The sequence below is a fragment of the Bos taurus genome, chromosome 3 (genome assembly GCF_002263795.3).
Source record: "Bos taurus isolate L1 Dominette 01449 registration number 42190680 breed Hereford chromosome 3, ARS-UCD2.0, whole genome shotgun sequence".
Taxonomy (NCBI): Eukaryota; Metazoa; Chordata; class Mammalia; order Artiodactyla; family Bovidae; genus Bos; species Bos taurus.
The window spans coordinates 58,396,659-58,414,554 of record NC_037330.1 but is presented as its reverse complement, the minus strand read 5'-3'; the positions used below and the strand labels follow the sequence as shown (position 1 = coordinate 58,414,554).

At 36.4% G+C, this 17,896-nt stretch overlaps 1 protein-coding gene across 1 annotated transcript in view; it reads right to left on the bottom strand.

Annotated features, from left to right (window-relative positions):
• Positions 1-17,896, bottom strand: part of ZNHIT6 (zinc finger HIT-type containing 6) — a 61,853-nt gene that overhangs the window by 21,738 nt on the left and 22,219 nt on the right. Inside the window, exons 6-8 of the mRNA XM_002686285.7 lie at positions 3,275-3,343; positions 1,895-1,975; positions 254-331 (exon numbers count right to left, since the gene is read on the bottom strand). Coding sequence (XP_002686331.1) covers positions 254-331; positions 1,895-1,975; positions 3,275-3,343 — 228 coding nt within the window. The remainder of the gene's footprint in view (positions 1-253; positions 332-1,894; positions 1,976-3,274; positions 3,344-17,896) is intronic.

Below are 17,896 nucleotides of genomic sequence, written 5' to 3'. Positions count from 1 at the left end.
ATCCATTCATCTGCTGATGGGCATCTAGGTTGCTTCCATGTCCTTAACCAGGGTGATTTTTCAATTGCATTTATCCTATATTATGATGTGTGATTATCTAAAAATTTTAATTTGAAGTTCATTTTTAAAAGCCTAGGCTTTGCTGACAGCCAGATAATTAGTAAAATAACTAGCCACTTCCACTAAGCAAGCTACTTAGTTGTATTACAGAATTAGAAAACATTTAAAGAAATGGAAAGAGAAGCAACTTTACCTTACTAAATTTTGCTGCATATTTTCTACCTTCATTAAAATTTGGACCCCAGTCTGACAGCAAATGTAGGCTTTCAACCTGAAATAAAAAAGTCATATTAAAGGAAGTAAAACTGCTTTTTGGTGTATTTTAAAACTGTGTCTATGGAAAACTAAGCATCTATGAGTAGCTAATTATAATACTTAAAATTTACCTATCCAAGCACAGAAAAAGTGTTAAAGATATTTTCTAACCAACAATCTAAGTGTAAAAAAAATTATCTATCTTCTCTCTGTACACATTAATCTTGCTAATTTATTTAATTTTTTAAAAAAGTATCCAATTTGATCACAGGTATTTTGCCTTATTGTTAAATATATGACCAGTAATAACAATTAGATTGTTCGTAGCAAGAAGAAAGGCTTCCCTGGTGGCTCAGTGGTAAAGAACCTGCCTGCTAAGCAGGAGATGCAGGTTTGATCCCTGGGTTGGGAAGATCCCCTGGAGAAGGAAATGGCAACCCACTTCAGTATTCTTGCCTGGGAAATCCCACAAACACAGGAGTCTGGGGGGCTACAGCCCATGGGATTGCAGGGAGTCAGACATGAGCTGGATGACTAAACAACGACTACAGTAAAAGGAAAAGAAACATGGTAGCGGTCCCAAAGACACTGTGTGGTATGCAACATAGATCGGGTTTGTGTCAACATTTTTTATGAAAAGCAGAAGATAAGATTTAACTAGAACTGAATCAGATGCTTTAGAATTCACCCAATTTAAAATTTAAAACAAACCAAGCATGACTATCTTAAGCAGGTATCACCTGGTGAAAAGAAACTCCTGCTCAGAAACACATTCACATGCTAACAGTTTCCTTCTTTCAGTGCTACTATGTGTAAGACTCTGTACCAGGAACCTTATATACGTAATTTTTTAAAAGCTTCATAACAACTCTATCTAGTAAACATCATCATTCTCATTTTACTGATGGAAAAAATTAAGGCCCAGAAGTTAGGTAAGTAAGTTGACTCCTGATCACATAGCTAATAAGGGACAAAATTAGCTATTCTAAAGCAGATATTCATAACTGAATCTTTCCACTATGCTATGTTAACCATTTTTGTCCATGTATTTCTGGACAGGAGGCAGAACTACATTACTTAGTTTTATGAAGACTTGGCTGAAACAGGATTTCCTGTCTTTAACTACTTGGAAACTCTAATTTTCAGAGTTTTGAGTTCAACTTTGAAAGGCAGTTTAGTTTAAGGGCTAAGAGTACAGACTCTGAATCCAGACTGCCTGAATTTGAATCCTACTTCCCTAATTATTAGCTTTATGAGGTCACTTAACCACTTTAAGGCTTAGTTTCTCCACCTGTAAAATGGATATAATGGCAATAATCTACTTTAAAGGGTTATTGTGAGGATTAAATGAATTAATACAAAGTGTTAAGTACTGTTATTTTTACTATAACCAAAATTCTCACCCAAAACATCACCTCTGACTGACAAAGCCCTGAGTACACCCCAAGGAAATGGGACAGAAAGTAAACTATGAAAATATCACATTCTAATAAAAACATGGCTTTATTTAAATATGCACATAATACACACCTCATTATGTAGAATAATTTCAGAAAGTGACAAGATTTTTGAAACATACCTTTGACGAATTACAGGATCAGACTTTTCAGGATCAATGTAAGGTCTTAGGATTTCATTGATAGTTTTATCATCTGGTACTCTTCCCAACAAAAACAAAAACAAAACTTATTATTTATAATTTTCTACTAAAGGTGTTAATTTAGAATTATTAAATATTGTGGCTTTAGAGAAAAAACTGAACATAGACCTTTTATTCTAGTCTTGGCAAAATATAATATCCTTTTAAGCAAAAATTACTTAGGAAAAAAGCTCATACATATTCATATACACTACTGTGCTACATATCCCTACCTGTAAAATGTAAGTCCTTTCCCTGTTGTTAGTCAGTCATGCAACCTTAAATAATCAAGTTCTTCCCTAAAATTGATATGGCAATTACAAAGAGAGGACATTTATGCATAGTATGAATATATGCTAAAGACATTATTTAAAAGGCAACTTTAAAATTTTCTTAACCCAAGGAATTAAATAGTATACCACCATTCAAATTTTTAAATGGTATCTGAAAATGTTCATAATATGAAAAAAGTAGGATAAACAACTGTTACGTGAATTAATTCCAATTATGAGTATACATATTCATGTCCAAAATAATGTATTTTCTGAGGACACATTGTGATGTTAATAGCAGTAATTTTATCATAGTAGAATTTGGGATTATTTTTCATTTCCTGTATAACCACCTGCCTGAAGAGGTTTCCTCTTGATTCAGCCCTCCTGCTTCTCCCTATGCTGCTCTCCTTCACATCTGTCCCCATCTTGAAGTAAACACTATTATGATTTCTGTGCTAATCACTTTCCTCAGAGTTCTACCATTACTATGCTATGCTATGCTAAGTCATTTCAGTTGTGTTCGACTCTGTGCGACCCCATAGATGGCAGCCCACCAGGCTCCCCCGTCCCTGCGATTCTCCAGGCAAGAACACTGGAGTGGGTCGCCATTTCCTTCTCCAATGCATGAAAGTGAAAAGTCAAAGTGAAGTCGCTCAGTCGTGTCTGACTCTTAGCGACCCCATGGACTGCAGCCTAACAGGCTCCTCCATCCATGGGATTTTCCAAGCAAGAGTACTGGAGTGGGGTGCCATTGAGGTATTCCTAAAAAGTATACTTTTATTTTTTTCCATATTTACATACAAAAATCATACTTTATATTCTTCCTTAACTTGGTTTTCTCACTAGACATTACTTCTGAGGTTCGTCCATGTTGATGTGCGTAATTATAGTTGATTCATTTTCAGTGGTGTGTAGCATTTCATTGTATGACTATACCATACTTAGTTATCCATTCTACTACTGACATCACATCTAACAGTTTATTTTCAATACGGAGGCGTAATGAAAACAAGTAAATTGTGAATAGAAAGTGGTGATACTATACCTTTTTTCTACGTACACAGCTTGACTCTGAGGAAATTGAAGCTTCACATGCCAACAAAACTGTTGTTTTCTAAGAGAGAAAACAATCATGTGGGGGATAAAGGCAGACAACAGAAATCTGAACACACAACTAACTTCCTAAATTTTTGTTTTCAGATAATTATTCTAAAAGTATTCTTGGAGTTTAAAATTTTTTTATACTAAAAGCTATTTTCTCTTTTCTAGAATGTTAGAGGTTATGTTTTTTAAACAATATACTTGCAAGAGGCTTTAAGAGGAAAAAATATTAAGCAGAACAGAAATTCCAAGGATTTCGCATTCTTGAATTAAAAGGCAGTTTCTCATAGTTCAGGGGCTTCTGAGATCAGTGAGCTACTACTTGAAGTTTACAAATAAATTTCCTCATGACTAAAAATAAAAAGCTGATATCTCTGCCTGACTAGTTTGGAAATTAGGTGAATGAAGTATTGTCCAGTTGAGACCAGCTGGCTGCAGATACACTTCTGAGCCATGAGTACGTGCATTCAGTAGCAAAACAGGAGACAACAAATTGGTTGCTAAGCAGAAAGCACTCTGAGTTAGTCTGTTCGCTGTTAGTCTAAACTTTGGCTTGACACAGAATCAACTGTAACAATTCACTAAATGTGTGATTTTAGAAAAATGGCCATATGCTCTATCTGATACATCAAAATTTGGAGACCATTCCTTTTTAAAAACATTTAATGCTCAAAATATTCAATCCATTACATAAATTTAAATGTCTTCACTACATGATCATTTTATACATGTTTTTCTTTCTTGGCAAATAAATTTCTAACAACCCACCGGCAAGTTTATTGCTAGCTGTATGTACAAGCAATAGTCAATATCTCCTATAAATATATCCCTTAGCAGCATGGTCCCAAAATCTAAAATAATTTTTTTTAATACAATCTGGTAGAATATCTCCCACCAAACATTTATATGATTTGGTCAATTTTTTGTGTGAAGACTAACATAAAATTAAGTAAAAATCCTTCTATTAATGTAAGTTATCACAGATTTGCTTATGGATGCTTTCTTCAGTAACAAGATAGTTTTGGGCACTAGTTAGAGAAACACATATTGATACTTGATAGTGCCACTTATACAAGAAGCAATCATGTTAAATTTTTTTTTTTTTGGATAGATTTAAGTTGTAAAGCATCCCTTACTGATTTAAAGGTTGGATATCTAAAATCTCAGAGGAGAAAACTTAAAAAAAAAAAACAAAACAGAAAAACCTGAACACAAACACAACAGTTACTGATTTTAAATAAAGAATTCTTCTAAAATGAAACATCTTGCAGTATTTGCTATCTGTGAAATAGGTAAGTATAGTATCAGTATCAAGAGGCCAAGAGACACCACATTTCTTAGTATGAAGTAAAGTAATTTTTTAATCTTAATGTACAATATGGTTTCCTTCTAAATATATTTAAGTTACAGAGGGAAGAGGAAAGATTACCAGTTTGTCATGTTTTGGAATTGTAAATCATAATCACCGCAACTGTTGCTTGAGTAATTTCAAGAACCATTTGCCTTTCTTAACATTCAGTGGACCCCAGATACCCTCTGAAAGTACTTAACATTCCAAAAACAAAGACAGAAAAGTCCTTGGAAATGATTTTATTAGTTTTAGTTAACTAGTTGTGGCTATATGGGAATCATTCATTACTCTTTTATTATATATTGCTAAATTATGCCTATTATCTATTTATATTTGGCCCGAGTTAAAACATGAACAAATCTGAAAAGTGTATTTAGCTTAAAAACAAAAAAAGAATAAAAACATTCAACATAGACATAGTCAACCAACTTGCATGTTGCCATATTTATATGCTTGAGATACTTTCTTCTAAGACATGTAAGATTATAAATGTGGTTGATGAATCTTTTCACTGGTCCTTGATCCAATTCCCTTCTCCTTAAGAGAGGTAATTACTATCCTGAGGTTGGGTATCTATTTTTGTCATTTATGGTTTTACATTTTTAATACATATATAAACATATCTATGCAATATTTTGTGTGATAGCAACACCTATTTCAATGTTATCATACTCTAAATACCTCATGTCATGCTCTTTATGTTATGCTTTGGAGACTTATGATGATACATGTAAATTAGTTCATTAATTTTAACCATTACATAGTATTCCGTTGCACGAAGAATGCCAAAATCTATTTATCGACTCTCCAGACATTTATGACTGCTTCCCATTTTTTACCACTTGTTCTTGTTCTTACATCACAGTAAAGAAAAACAGAAGAATGGCCTCAGGGATGGGGCTATCATGTACCTTTTCTGGTACATAGAACTTAGAGTTTACTTCACTGAAAAACTGCCTCTATGTTTTCACTTTATGATAGTATAAGAGGCATCTGTGAACAGTAATGTGGAGTCTAAAATTTAAGAGAGAGTGGACAAAAAGGTTGAAGAGTACAGTATAAAAAATTCCTGAAATGAATGAGTTAATTAATTCCCTCTGAAGTGGTTCTTCAGTGTTCCTGAAATTGATGTGGTCCTGACTAAGGCAATGAAATCTCTAAGTCTGAAAGAATTAACTCTTTCATTTCTCATACGTATATAGAACGATATGGGCTTCCCTGGTGGCTCAGACAGTAAAGAACCCGCCTGCAATGCAAGAGACCGGGTTTGATCTCTGGGTCAGGAAGATCCCTTGGAGAAGGGAATGGCTACCCACTCAAGTATTCTTGCCTGGAGAATTCCATGGACAGAGGAGGCTGGTGGGCTACACTCCATGGGGTCGCAAAGAGTCAGACACAACGAAGTAACTGAATAGCAGCATGTCACTATATGAAAGTCAAAGTAGTCACTCAGTCGTGCCCGACTCTTTGTGACCCCATGGACTACAGGCCACCAGGTTCCTCTGTCCATGGGGTTTTTCCAGACAAGAATACTGGAGGGGACTGCCATTTCCTTCTCCAGCGGATCTTCCTGACCTAGGGATCAAACCCGCATCTCCTGCATTGCAGGCAGATTCTTTACTGCTGAGCTACCAGGGAAGCCCATATAGTGATAAAAGTCCTACTTCAAAGAATACATACATCAAAATCCCAACAACATTATTTTGGGGGGGGACTGAGTCCCCCTCTCTTTTGTTTGTAAGTTTTCTGAAAGAATACTTTGTTAAAAAAAAAAGATTAAAATTAATAATGCTTCAGTGAGCATCTCTAGGCATACATACAATTGTTTCTGAGTTTTGGGTTATTTTCTAAATATAGATTCCAAGATATAGAATCATTAGGATAAAGCTGGGTTTCTCAACCTCAGCAGTGCTGACAGTTTGGACCAGATACTTCTATTATGGTTCACGGTGTGGGGATACATCACCTTGCGCACTGCAAGATGTTTAGCAAGATGTTTAGCACCAGGCCTCCCACCATGAGATGCCACTAACAACATCCACTCCCTCAGCTGTGACAACTAAAAATGTTCCCCAATACTGCAAATGTCCTCTGCGAGGCAAAATCATGATTTTTGACAACCACTAGGATAGAGGTTTAAATATTTATTATTGTTCTTAACGCATTAGGACTTCTGTTCCCTCAATTCAACAAAATGCCTTCAATTAGAAAGATGTCATTGTGTCCTTGCCATATTTATCAACGTTCTCAAGGATGGAATTACTATACCCAGAATATTCTCAGCAACTTAGGCACCCTAAAGCACGATGTTTGTAGTTCGATAATAGACCAGTGAAGTAATGGTGGCAACAATTAAATCTAATGTTCCCTTCTGGACAAACTGACAAGGTAATAAAAACACTGGCTCCTTCTCTGAGTGCCATGAAACTGAAGTAATCATTCATGCACAGCAAAGCTTTTTCTCCTCCTCTCCCAAATACACACACACACACACCCCCCATACATTCTCAATGTGGGAAGCATCACTCCCAAGAGGCTGAAAACTGGTTCTTAGGAGGGTAGAAAAAATTAGTATAATTGTTTGTTTGTGGCCCTTTGGAGGGTTCCAGTACATAAACAGATACATACGTGGTATCAAAATATCAGGGTGGGCGGGCGGGCAGGCAGCAATTTGAGGGAAAATGTTTAAAAAGGTTCCTTGGGAGGTGATAATGAGAAAAGACTGAGAAACACCTATGTGAACAAGTATTAAATGACAAAAATAATTATTATTTTACACTTGATTTTAGTGAGTTAACATAGGACATTTATTCAACAACTCTTGCTTACTAGAAACTGTTGAGGTTCATTCTCTCCCACAGTTCCAAGACAATAATATGTGGATGAAACACAAATTTGGGGCTGGGGAAGTAATGTATGTATATACTCAACTACTCTTCTGACTTCATGACTTTGTATTTAGAAGTATGAAGGATACGCCCCAAATTTTTAACAATGGTTATTTCTTAACATTATGAAAGGACTTAATTCTTTCTCTGTGTGTCTGTATTAAATAAACTGTCGACATAATGACTGGCTATTTTTTATTATCAGAAAAATCAAAGATGCTTTCATGGGGAAGTCACAGAAAAGACAAGAATAATTTTAACATTCTTTTTAAACTTAAAAATATTTTATTCACTGACATATATACACTGCTGCTGCTGCTAAGTCGCTTCAGTCGTGTCCGACTCTGTGGGACCCCATAGATGGCAGCCCACCAGGCTTCCCCGTTCCTGGGATTCTCCAGGCAAGAACACTGGAGTGGGTTGCCATTTCCTTCTCCAATGCATGAAAGTGAAAAGTGAAAGTGAAGTCGCTCAGTCGTATCTGACTCTTTGCGACCCCATGGACTGCAGCCTACCAGGCTCCTCCGTCCATGGGATTTTCCAGGCAAAAGTACTGGAGTGGAGTGCCATTGCCTTCTCCGATATATACACTACCATATGTAAAACAGATTGCTAGTGGGAAGCTACTATATAACACAGGGAGCCCAGCCTGTGCTCTGTGACGACCTAGATGGGTGAGATGGCGGGGGTGGGAGGGAGGCTCCAGAGGAAGAGGATATATATATATATGATTGATTTACGCTGCTGTATGGCACAAACCATTACAACACTGTAAAGCAATTATCCTATTAAAAACAAATAAATAAAAGTGATGAATATTCAGGGGAAAATTCTCAAGTTTTTCCAAATAAAAAATATTTTATTATTAGAAGTCCTATTTTAAAGTGTTTATCTCAGAAATTATTACTCAACCAGAACTAGGGTTCCTTATTTAATCTTCTGACAGCTTCAAAGCTTTGTGCCTCAAGAAATATGCTGCAACTAAGAGTAACATTGGAGAAGGTGATGGCACTCCACTCCAGTACTTTTGCCTGGAAAATCCCATGGACGGAGGAGCCTGGTAGGCTGCAGTCCATGGGGTCGCAAAGAGTCAGACACAACTGAGCAACTTCACTTTCACTTTCCACTTTCATGCATTGGAGAAGGAAATGGCAACCCACTCCAGTGTTCTTGCCTGGAGAATCCCAGGGACAGGGGAGCCTGGTGGGCTGCCATCTATGGGGTCGCACAGAGTCAGACACAACTGAAGCGACTTAGCGGCAGCAGCAGCAGCAGCAAGAGTAACATATGGAGACTGAATTCTAAGAACTAAGATTTCTAATACAAAATTTAAATGCACATGAACACTTTTGTTTCTTAAAAAAATTGCCAATTCTCATTCCATTACATCACTGATTAACCAACATTTACTCAAAGAACACTTATGAGGGCTCTCTGAGCATTAGGGATGCAAAGAGACACAGGGGATGAGCCCAAAGCAGCCTCTTTTTAAAAGGGCAGTGAATGAACCACCAACGCACGTTTTTCCTTCCAAATCACTGTAAGAAGAGTATAGAGTTTCACATAAAAGAACTCTGTTCTTTATTGACATTGTACACAGAAAAGATATCCAATATACTGTAATGCCCAGAGGTAGGAGAGGGGAGAGGTGAAGTGGACTCTGTTTGAATCCTACTCTTAACAAAATTTATTACTTCATGTGATCTTGAGCAAGAGACACATCTCCTCTATGCCTCAGCATTCTCACAGTAAAACAGGGAGAACAATATTTATATCATAGGATTAAGTGAGTATATATAGGTCAAGAGCTCAGAACACCACAACCAAAAATGTTAGTTACTGTTATTACTACTGTTATAATTTTACATTCAATTTAATGTCCTGTGAGTTATGAAGCTTAGAACAGAAACATTGCAGGGTCTTCAACTTAGAATATTGTGCCACGAGTTTATAACCAAACTCTACTTTCATGGAATTCAGTGTTTATGAAACTGGACATGTGGACTAATACCAGACTGCTAAGGGCTCTGAATGTTCTGTCAAACAATATGGATTTTATTCTGATTAACGCACTACCAACACAGGTTTTTAAAGAAGAGCAAAATGAAAGCTTAGAAGGAAATCTGTCATCCTGCTATTTAACTCTCCTAATAACTGTTTCTACAGTATATTCAGGCCATTAACTCTTCAACTCTTGTTCGCAGTTATTAAGGGAAGTATTTCCTACAAGCTTGTGGAGAAGCTTGCTGGTACAGTGCAGTTTACATATGCCTGAAATTTTTACTTATGATTCATAAATACAGGTGACGTCATGAGGTAAGTGAAAGCTAAACTTTCTACAAGTCTGATCTTCAGACTACCATGTGTATGTGCGTGCTCAGTCACTTGAGTCGTGTCTGACTCTTCATGGCCCTACGGACTGTAGCCCGCCAGACCTCTCTGTCCATGGGATTCTCAGGCAAGAATACTGGAGTGGGTTGCCATGCCCTCCTCCAGGGGATCTTCCTGATCCAGGCGTCGAACCCATACCATTCATTAACTCAGAAAAGTCTACAGGTTATGCAAACTACCAGTGAAGCCTTATACCAGAAAGCACTCGCTAGTCGCAACAGCAGTAAACAACAGTCATCCTTTGGTATCCTGGGGGAGTTGGTTCAGTCCTCCCCTGCACCCTGCTGCACAGATACCAAAACTGAAGATGCTCAAATCCTTTATATAAAATGTCTATCAGCATATAACCTACACACATCCTCCCAAATACTTTAAAATCACCCCTAGATTGTTTATAATATCTAACACAATATAAATGCTATGTAAACAGTTGCTGGTATACAGCATATTCAAGTTTTGCTTTTTTGGAACCTTCCAAGATTTTCCCCAAATATTTTTAATCTGTGATTGACTAAATCTGTAGATGCAGAACTGGCAGATGCAGAAGGCTGACTGGTTTATTAAGTGCCTCCTGAATGCCAGGCATTGTTCTAAGTGTTTTATATGTATCAATTAATTTAATTCTTATAATTCTATGGGATAAAGGCTACTATTTCATTTATAGGAGAGAACACTAAGGTAAAGACAAGTCAGGCACTCTTCCAACATTATTATTCTGCTGGAAAGTGGCAGAGCTGGGGTTTGAACCCAGGCAGCACTTTAACTCTTAAGAGTTTATGCTGCAATCTAGCATACTATAATGAACTTTCCAGAAATCAAAGTTCAATAACAAACCATATATTTTTCTGTACTAATAACTCAAATGGATCTCAATTTTATTTTAAACACTCGCCTCCATATTTTAAAATCACTTTTAAGAGTTATCCTGGACATTCTGTCTCCTTGGCAATCCCTTACCTCCATTCTCCTTCCTAATCCAAATCAGATTTTGGTGAATAATAGATCCCATCCCCATCTCTAGGACTACACACTTACTGTTTGGCTTAAGAAAGTCACACCTTATATTCTCCTGGACACAAGGTCTCAGGATTGGGCAGATGACCTAGGTGGTCCAATCACAGTGAATTTCAGGTTTCCTGTTCAGTTACATTGGGAAACAAGCACTCCTAAATATTTTACCTAAACCATTAGAAGGATCTGGCGGACATCACAGAAAATACAATGAAGAATCATCTATAAACTGGGTCTTTCATGATACAATGAGTCACTGTACCCGAAGTCCTGAAGTCCATCCTACCTGTGGACATTCAGTTATGAAAGCCTATATAATAATACACCACATTTATAGCTCAAACTGGTTTGAACTGAATATTTTATTTCATGCAAATAAAGCATCTTGTTTCATACAAGGGATTACATTTTTCTTTCTAGGTTCCTTCTTGCATTTCTAAGCCATAGTGAAGATAGATTAATCAATATATTGTCAACTGCTATAAAATCTGGAAACAGAAAATAACACCCAATGGACTATTAGGAAAAACGATTTTTATTCCACTGTGGGTTATAAAATCTTATTTTAACTTAAAGCAGAAAGAAAATCTACAAAAATGTGAAACGCTTCAATAATAAATAAACGCACATAATCCTTCACTCACAGGCATTTTATCTTTTGAAATTTAAATTTTATCTTTTAAATTTAAAGCCTCAAAAATAAACATAACTATCTTCATAAAAATAACCCATCTATTTTGTTAGGATTGGTACCATAGCAAATGTTCTTGGAAGAGTGAATGCAAAGGGTTACTGGAACTGGGGAGAATGAAAACCGTAATTTTATGCCTCACATCATTATGAAATACTTTGAGAAGTTCCAGTTATATTTTGCTCTTTTAAAAACCAGTTTCACTACTGGTAATACATGATCATAATAGGAAACAGGTTAACCTGCTTGTGGAGTATGTGGTAGACAGCACATTAAGAAAACGGATATAGTAGGTAAAGATCGAAATGAACAAAAAGTACATTTTGCTTCAAATAACTAATATATATTCGAGCACTTAATAAGGCAGTTCTCCACCCGGAGTGGCACCAACCTCATCTGGAAGCGGCTAGGCAGTTTTCATTGTTCCGAGACTGGGGAGCACTTTAGGTATTTAGTGGGCAGGGACCAGAAATGCCAACCTTCCTGTAATGCACACGAAAGTGCCACACAACAAAAACTGTCCTGTTCAAAGTGTCAACAGAGCCATTCCCAAGAAACACTAGAATACAGAAAGGAAAGCAGATACATGCATACCAAAAACTGAACACCAGCACTAAATGCAGGCATCTGTTTTACATTAACTTTGGAGAAAATATGTACCATAGGAACCCTGGCAAAGGAGAAATAATGGAGAAGATGAGCTACCATGTGTATTTTCACAGATGTCTAGGAAACAGGAAAGGGGAAGGCATTCTAGGATTAGGAATAACCACTCTGGGTGCCTTTAGTTGAACACACTAGGAAATCAGGTGGGGGCATCTATGAAAATCTACTATTTAGTATGGATCCCAATCCTTAGAGGAACAGGAACATACTGCTTAAAGTAAGAAATATTTGAAAGAGGTATTTCCAACTGCTGAAAAAGCAATTTGAAATGGGGGGCGGGTAGGGAGAGATAAAGGAAGGTAATTTTAGGTCACAGAAAAGGGTAAAACACTTGAGACCTTCAGATAGTTCAAAGCTGGTGAGGTGACAAATTTCACCTACTGGCAATTCTGCCTGTGACCAGTAAAGGTATCTCGGAGCTAATGACTCCTGTGGGCACAGAAGCACTAAAGGATTCTGAGCAGGTGACCATCAGAGTAAACACGTGCTTTCAGAAGATGTATTGGCATCAATGTATAAGAGTGACTGACGTAAGGAGATACTGAAGGTACAGAGAGTTCCTTAGAGGTTCCCTAGTAATCCCGGGTGAGGCAAGATGGGCCTGCATGGGAGAAGATGACAGCTGCTGGATGCTATAGATGATAGATGCCACAGTGAAGGCAGTGGAAAGGTACTCCTTCCTGAGATGAACAAGCAGACTTGGTGGCTGAGGACAGACTTTCCTAACTGAACCAATACGGGGACCGTAACATGATCAACAATGTTTGGTTTCCACTTGAGTGAATGCTGCCTGTTGCTATGGAAAGGCACACCCTCTCTGATGTGTGGAGTAAAAACTTCCTTACCACTGTCTACATGGCCCCAGTAAGGAAATACCTGATTAACCGAAGAACCATTAGAAAAACAGTGTGAAAGAATAGAGGCATTAAGTCCTTGCTGTTGCTTTGAAATTCTTCCATTAAACTGTATCAGTTATGGGGAAGAAACCACAGAGCTAACCATGTTCAATTAGTTAACAAGTGTGCACTGAAAACCTACTATGTCATATTCTCTAATCCACCTCTTTCATCACGACCATAACTGCTAAACCCATTATTTCATTTTCTTTTGTTCTTTTCTAAAGTTAGTTTGCAGCAAGGTAAAAACCTATATATACTACTTATAAAACACCATGCCCAAAAAGAAACAAAAAGCTCAAACCCACAAAAACAAAACCAAAAACCTGTCCTTTAAGAAATGTATTGCCATATAATTATTGAAGGAAAAAAGTGCTCCTGATGTTAATACAGTGATGGATACCAGGTATATCACTGCAATATAATTTGAATGTTATAATTTTATTCAAAAAGTAATGAAAAAAATTTTAACTGAAGTGTAGTTGATTTAGACTGTTTTGCCAATCTTTGCTATATGGCAAAGTGACTCAGTTATACACATATAGACATTTTTACAAAAAGTAATTTTAAGACTCTGTAAAAGGTTATTTCTTTACAAGAGAGACATCTAGTGGCTAGCTTCTAAAACAGGACTGGAACTCAAATATCAATTCATACTGTTGTTTAACAATGGACACACTTATACTATCTAAACACTCTAAGTTTAAGACAGACCCATAGACAGAGAGCCTAAGAACTCTGAACCAAAAGTAAGATAGCAACTCAGTTCTAAGTTGACAGTGGTAAAGGAATGAAGATAGACTGGGCTGCTTAGAACTGAGGGTCAGGGCCATGTGGAGATAAACTGCCAGAAGAGGAAGGTCAAAAGCTGGGTCCACTCCTAGGGAATAAGAGGTTAGATCACATAAGAGAGCATATGCCTGGAGATAAGGTAAATATATTACTGGGGAGGAGTCCTCAGTCTAATTCTTTTTATCCAAATGACAACTCAAAATATATTGCCCCTCACTGCTGAATCCTCTGCTCAGACCCTAATGGCTCAGGAAAATAAAATAAGGAACTTAGGCAACCAAATGAGATGTTATTCAAACACAATCAAAGATAATCTCCAGGTTTGCTACCCACGGCTTCCTATAAAAGAAAAAAAACAAAAAACAAAAAAACTAAAATACATCTGAAAAGATGAAGCCATGGATAAAAACATGGAATTTTATCTGAGTATCAGAATACTTTCCAAAGACTATAACTACAACTCAAAATGTATAATGGTCCTACCACATTTATCAATTTTTTAAAAATTATCATTTTAAAAATTCATTTATTCTTAAAATAAATATAACATGCACAGTCTAAAATTCAAAAAAGGTACAAAAGGGCACATAATTCCCACTCCTGTCCTCCTCTACATAGTTCCCCTCCCTTAATATAACTACCATTAATAGCTTATAACATAAGAATAGATACTAAATTAAACTTTACTTCTCACACAGTGGCAGAAAATGCTAGTATATAATGAATGTAGTTCTGTATCTGTCTTTATTCACTTAGTATTTCTGGCAACCACTCCATATTCATACATTTAGAGTTGCTGAATTTTTTTCCCATTATAAAGGCACACCATAATTCAGTTCAGTAGTCCACTATTGACGGGTATTTAGATTCATACTGCTCTCTTACTATCAAAACATTGCACTGAATATCCTGGTACATATTTCATTTTCCATACATACGATTATATGTGCCAGATACATTTCTAAGAGTAGAACTGTTCAGTGAAAAAGTCATTATCATGCCTTCCTGATCCATCTCTCTTCAACAACTGAAGCTCCCTTTGTTCAGGGCCACTACTTATTTTAAGCAAATAGTGCAAAATGGTAAAGAAGATCATCTGAAAATCTTCTCAAAGCGCTCAATAAGAAATCCTGGACAAATAAAGCAAACATACTGAGCTCATCAAAAAGTAAGAAACATCTTCAGGAGCCAAAAGGAAGCAGGAACTAAAAACCATAGTGGAATGAGGAAACTACACCCGCTCTGGAGGCCTTTGCCTCTGAGTAACCAAGAGGCTTAGTAATTAAAAGGCTTATGTTTCAACAGCCACTGGGTAACATGAGACAAGATACTGGTATCAAATAAGGCGAAGACCTTAAATTAAGACCACTGCATAAAACTAGTGAAAGGGTGAACCAGAAAAATTGTGGCTACCAGCAAAGGGAGATAAGGAGGAAACATGTTCATCTCAGCTTAAGCCTGAGGGGGAAAGAAAGGATCAGGGGGTGGGGGAAAGGTTTCAATTGAGAATGAATAACTATGAAATCCTCAAATGGGTTGGAGTTCAAATCATTACCATAGATAGTATAGTCTGATAAACTTCAAACTAAGAAATTAAAGAGGGTCCTCGACTGGTGCAATGCGGTATCTGGCATAAGCAATTGCATACCACCTCCTGCATGAACTTGACTTCACAATTTTAGAAAAAAACAAGGAAATAAGCCATCATAATGAAGAATCAGCAGAAACAGCAGATAGCGGTAGCAAATTACCAAGAATTTCAGACAGAATTATTTATGCAGATAACAGATGTATTAAATTATTGAATAAAAAGGTAGGTTAAAACCTGAGAAGGGAACACATTCTACTTAAAAGACCAGATACATTTGAAAAAGGAATGTAACTCCTAGACATGAAAAATGTAACTGAAACAAAAACCCATCCAGTGCATGGGCTAAAGGTCAGATTAATTAGACACAACAAGGAGGGAAAAGTGACTTGGTTGATACAGCTGAATTAATTGCCCAGAATGTAGCAAAGATGAACAAAAAAGCAAAAAGTTAAGGTAACAAATTAGAATTTTCCAGAATTACACAGAAAGCACACCACCCCCAAAGGAAGATAAATCACCCAAAGACAAAAACGAAGAACTTAAAAGCAATTGACATAGAAAGACTATATAAAACAACGTTCTCAATAGTGGCAAAAGAAGTGAGAGGACAGTGTTATAAATAAACCGAAGTACTAAAATGTGACCCTGAGATACTTCATATTCAGCTAAACTATTGTTCAAAAGCAAGGGTGGAGCTATAGGATTCACACATATGAAATTTTAAAACAGGCAAAATTCATCTTCAGGGGAAAAATTAGAATAGTTTGTCTGGGGAGGAAATGGGATAACTAGGAAAAATCTTTTGGGTGATGATAGTGTTTTACCTATTTACAGGGACTGGGTTATACAGGTATATATGCATTTGTCAAAACTCAACAAATGTACACGTAAGATTTGTGCATTTCACTGCATGTGAATTTCACAATAGTAAAAGTTAGCTTCTTATCTTTCAGACAACTAAACTCCAATATTATTTTTCCACTGGATATTTATCATGGATGTCATGGCATGACAATACTTCTATATGTAATTTAATGGTTGCATAGAATTCCACCGTATGAAGGCATCATTATTAACTTAGCTCAGTCCAGTACCGAGGGATACTCAAAGTTGTTTCCAGGTTTTGTGTTATTAAAAACAATACTGCACTAGATAAATATGTACATATATCTCTGTGAACTGTACTAATACATGTGTAGGCTAAATTCCTTGAATAGGCACGCATAATGTTTTTAGAAACACTGCCTTCTAAAATGACTCCTAAGTTTTTACTCTCAAGAACAGTGAAAGAAGAAAATGGTCTGGGTAGCTCACACGTTCACTGTATTAGATACTATTAATATATGCTTGTCAGACACATACTTTGATTGTGTGTACACACACACACACACACACACACACATCTTTCTATGACCATCTATTCTTCTCCTTTGTCCTTTTTCTTAGTTACTAGTCTTTTTTCTTATCAATGCATAAACATTGTCATATATGTCAAAGATTTTTTTGGAGAGGGGGTCTTTGGATTTTATTATGGTCTTTTCAGGCTATACAATTTTTTTTTAAAAGCTATGTAAATTTAGTTATTTTTCCCTTAATGGCTTTGGATGGGATGCTTCTCTTTTCAAAATTATGAAAATATTTCCATATTTTTTTATTTCAAGTTTTAGATTTTACTAACATGATGTTGTAGGTCACTTAGACTTCAAAAATAAATTGACTCATTCATAGAAAATGAGATCAGATTTCTGGTTACTGGAGAGAAGGGAGAAGGAAGGGGAACTGGAGAAGGGTAGTCAAAAAGTACAAACTTCCAGTTGTAAGAGAAATAAGCACTAAGGAGATAAAAAAACAACATGATAAATATAATCAACACTGCAGTGTGTTATATATAAAAGTTGCTTAGAGAGTAAATCCTAAGTATTCTCATCACAAGAAAAACTTTTCTATTTCTTTAATTTTTTATCTATGAGATGAGGGATGTTTACTAAATTTATTATGATAATCACTTCATGATGTTAGTAAATCAAATCATTAGGCTATACACCTTACACAGAGCTATATGTCAATTATATCTCAATTAATTCCACTTGGACCTTCATCAAAAGATCATTTCATTGCTGAGCAACTTTCACAAAACAATTTCTGAACACTGGTGGAGGACACTAGGCACCCAGAAAGGCAGCCCATTCTCTTCGAAAGGAGGTAGGACAAAATATAAAAGACAAAAAGAGAGACAAAAGAGTTAGGGGTGGAGACCTGTCCTGGGGAGTCATGAAGAAGGAGAAGTTT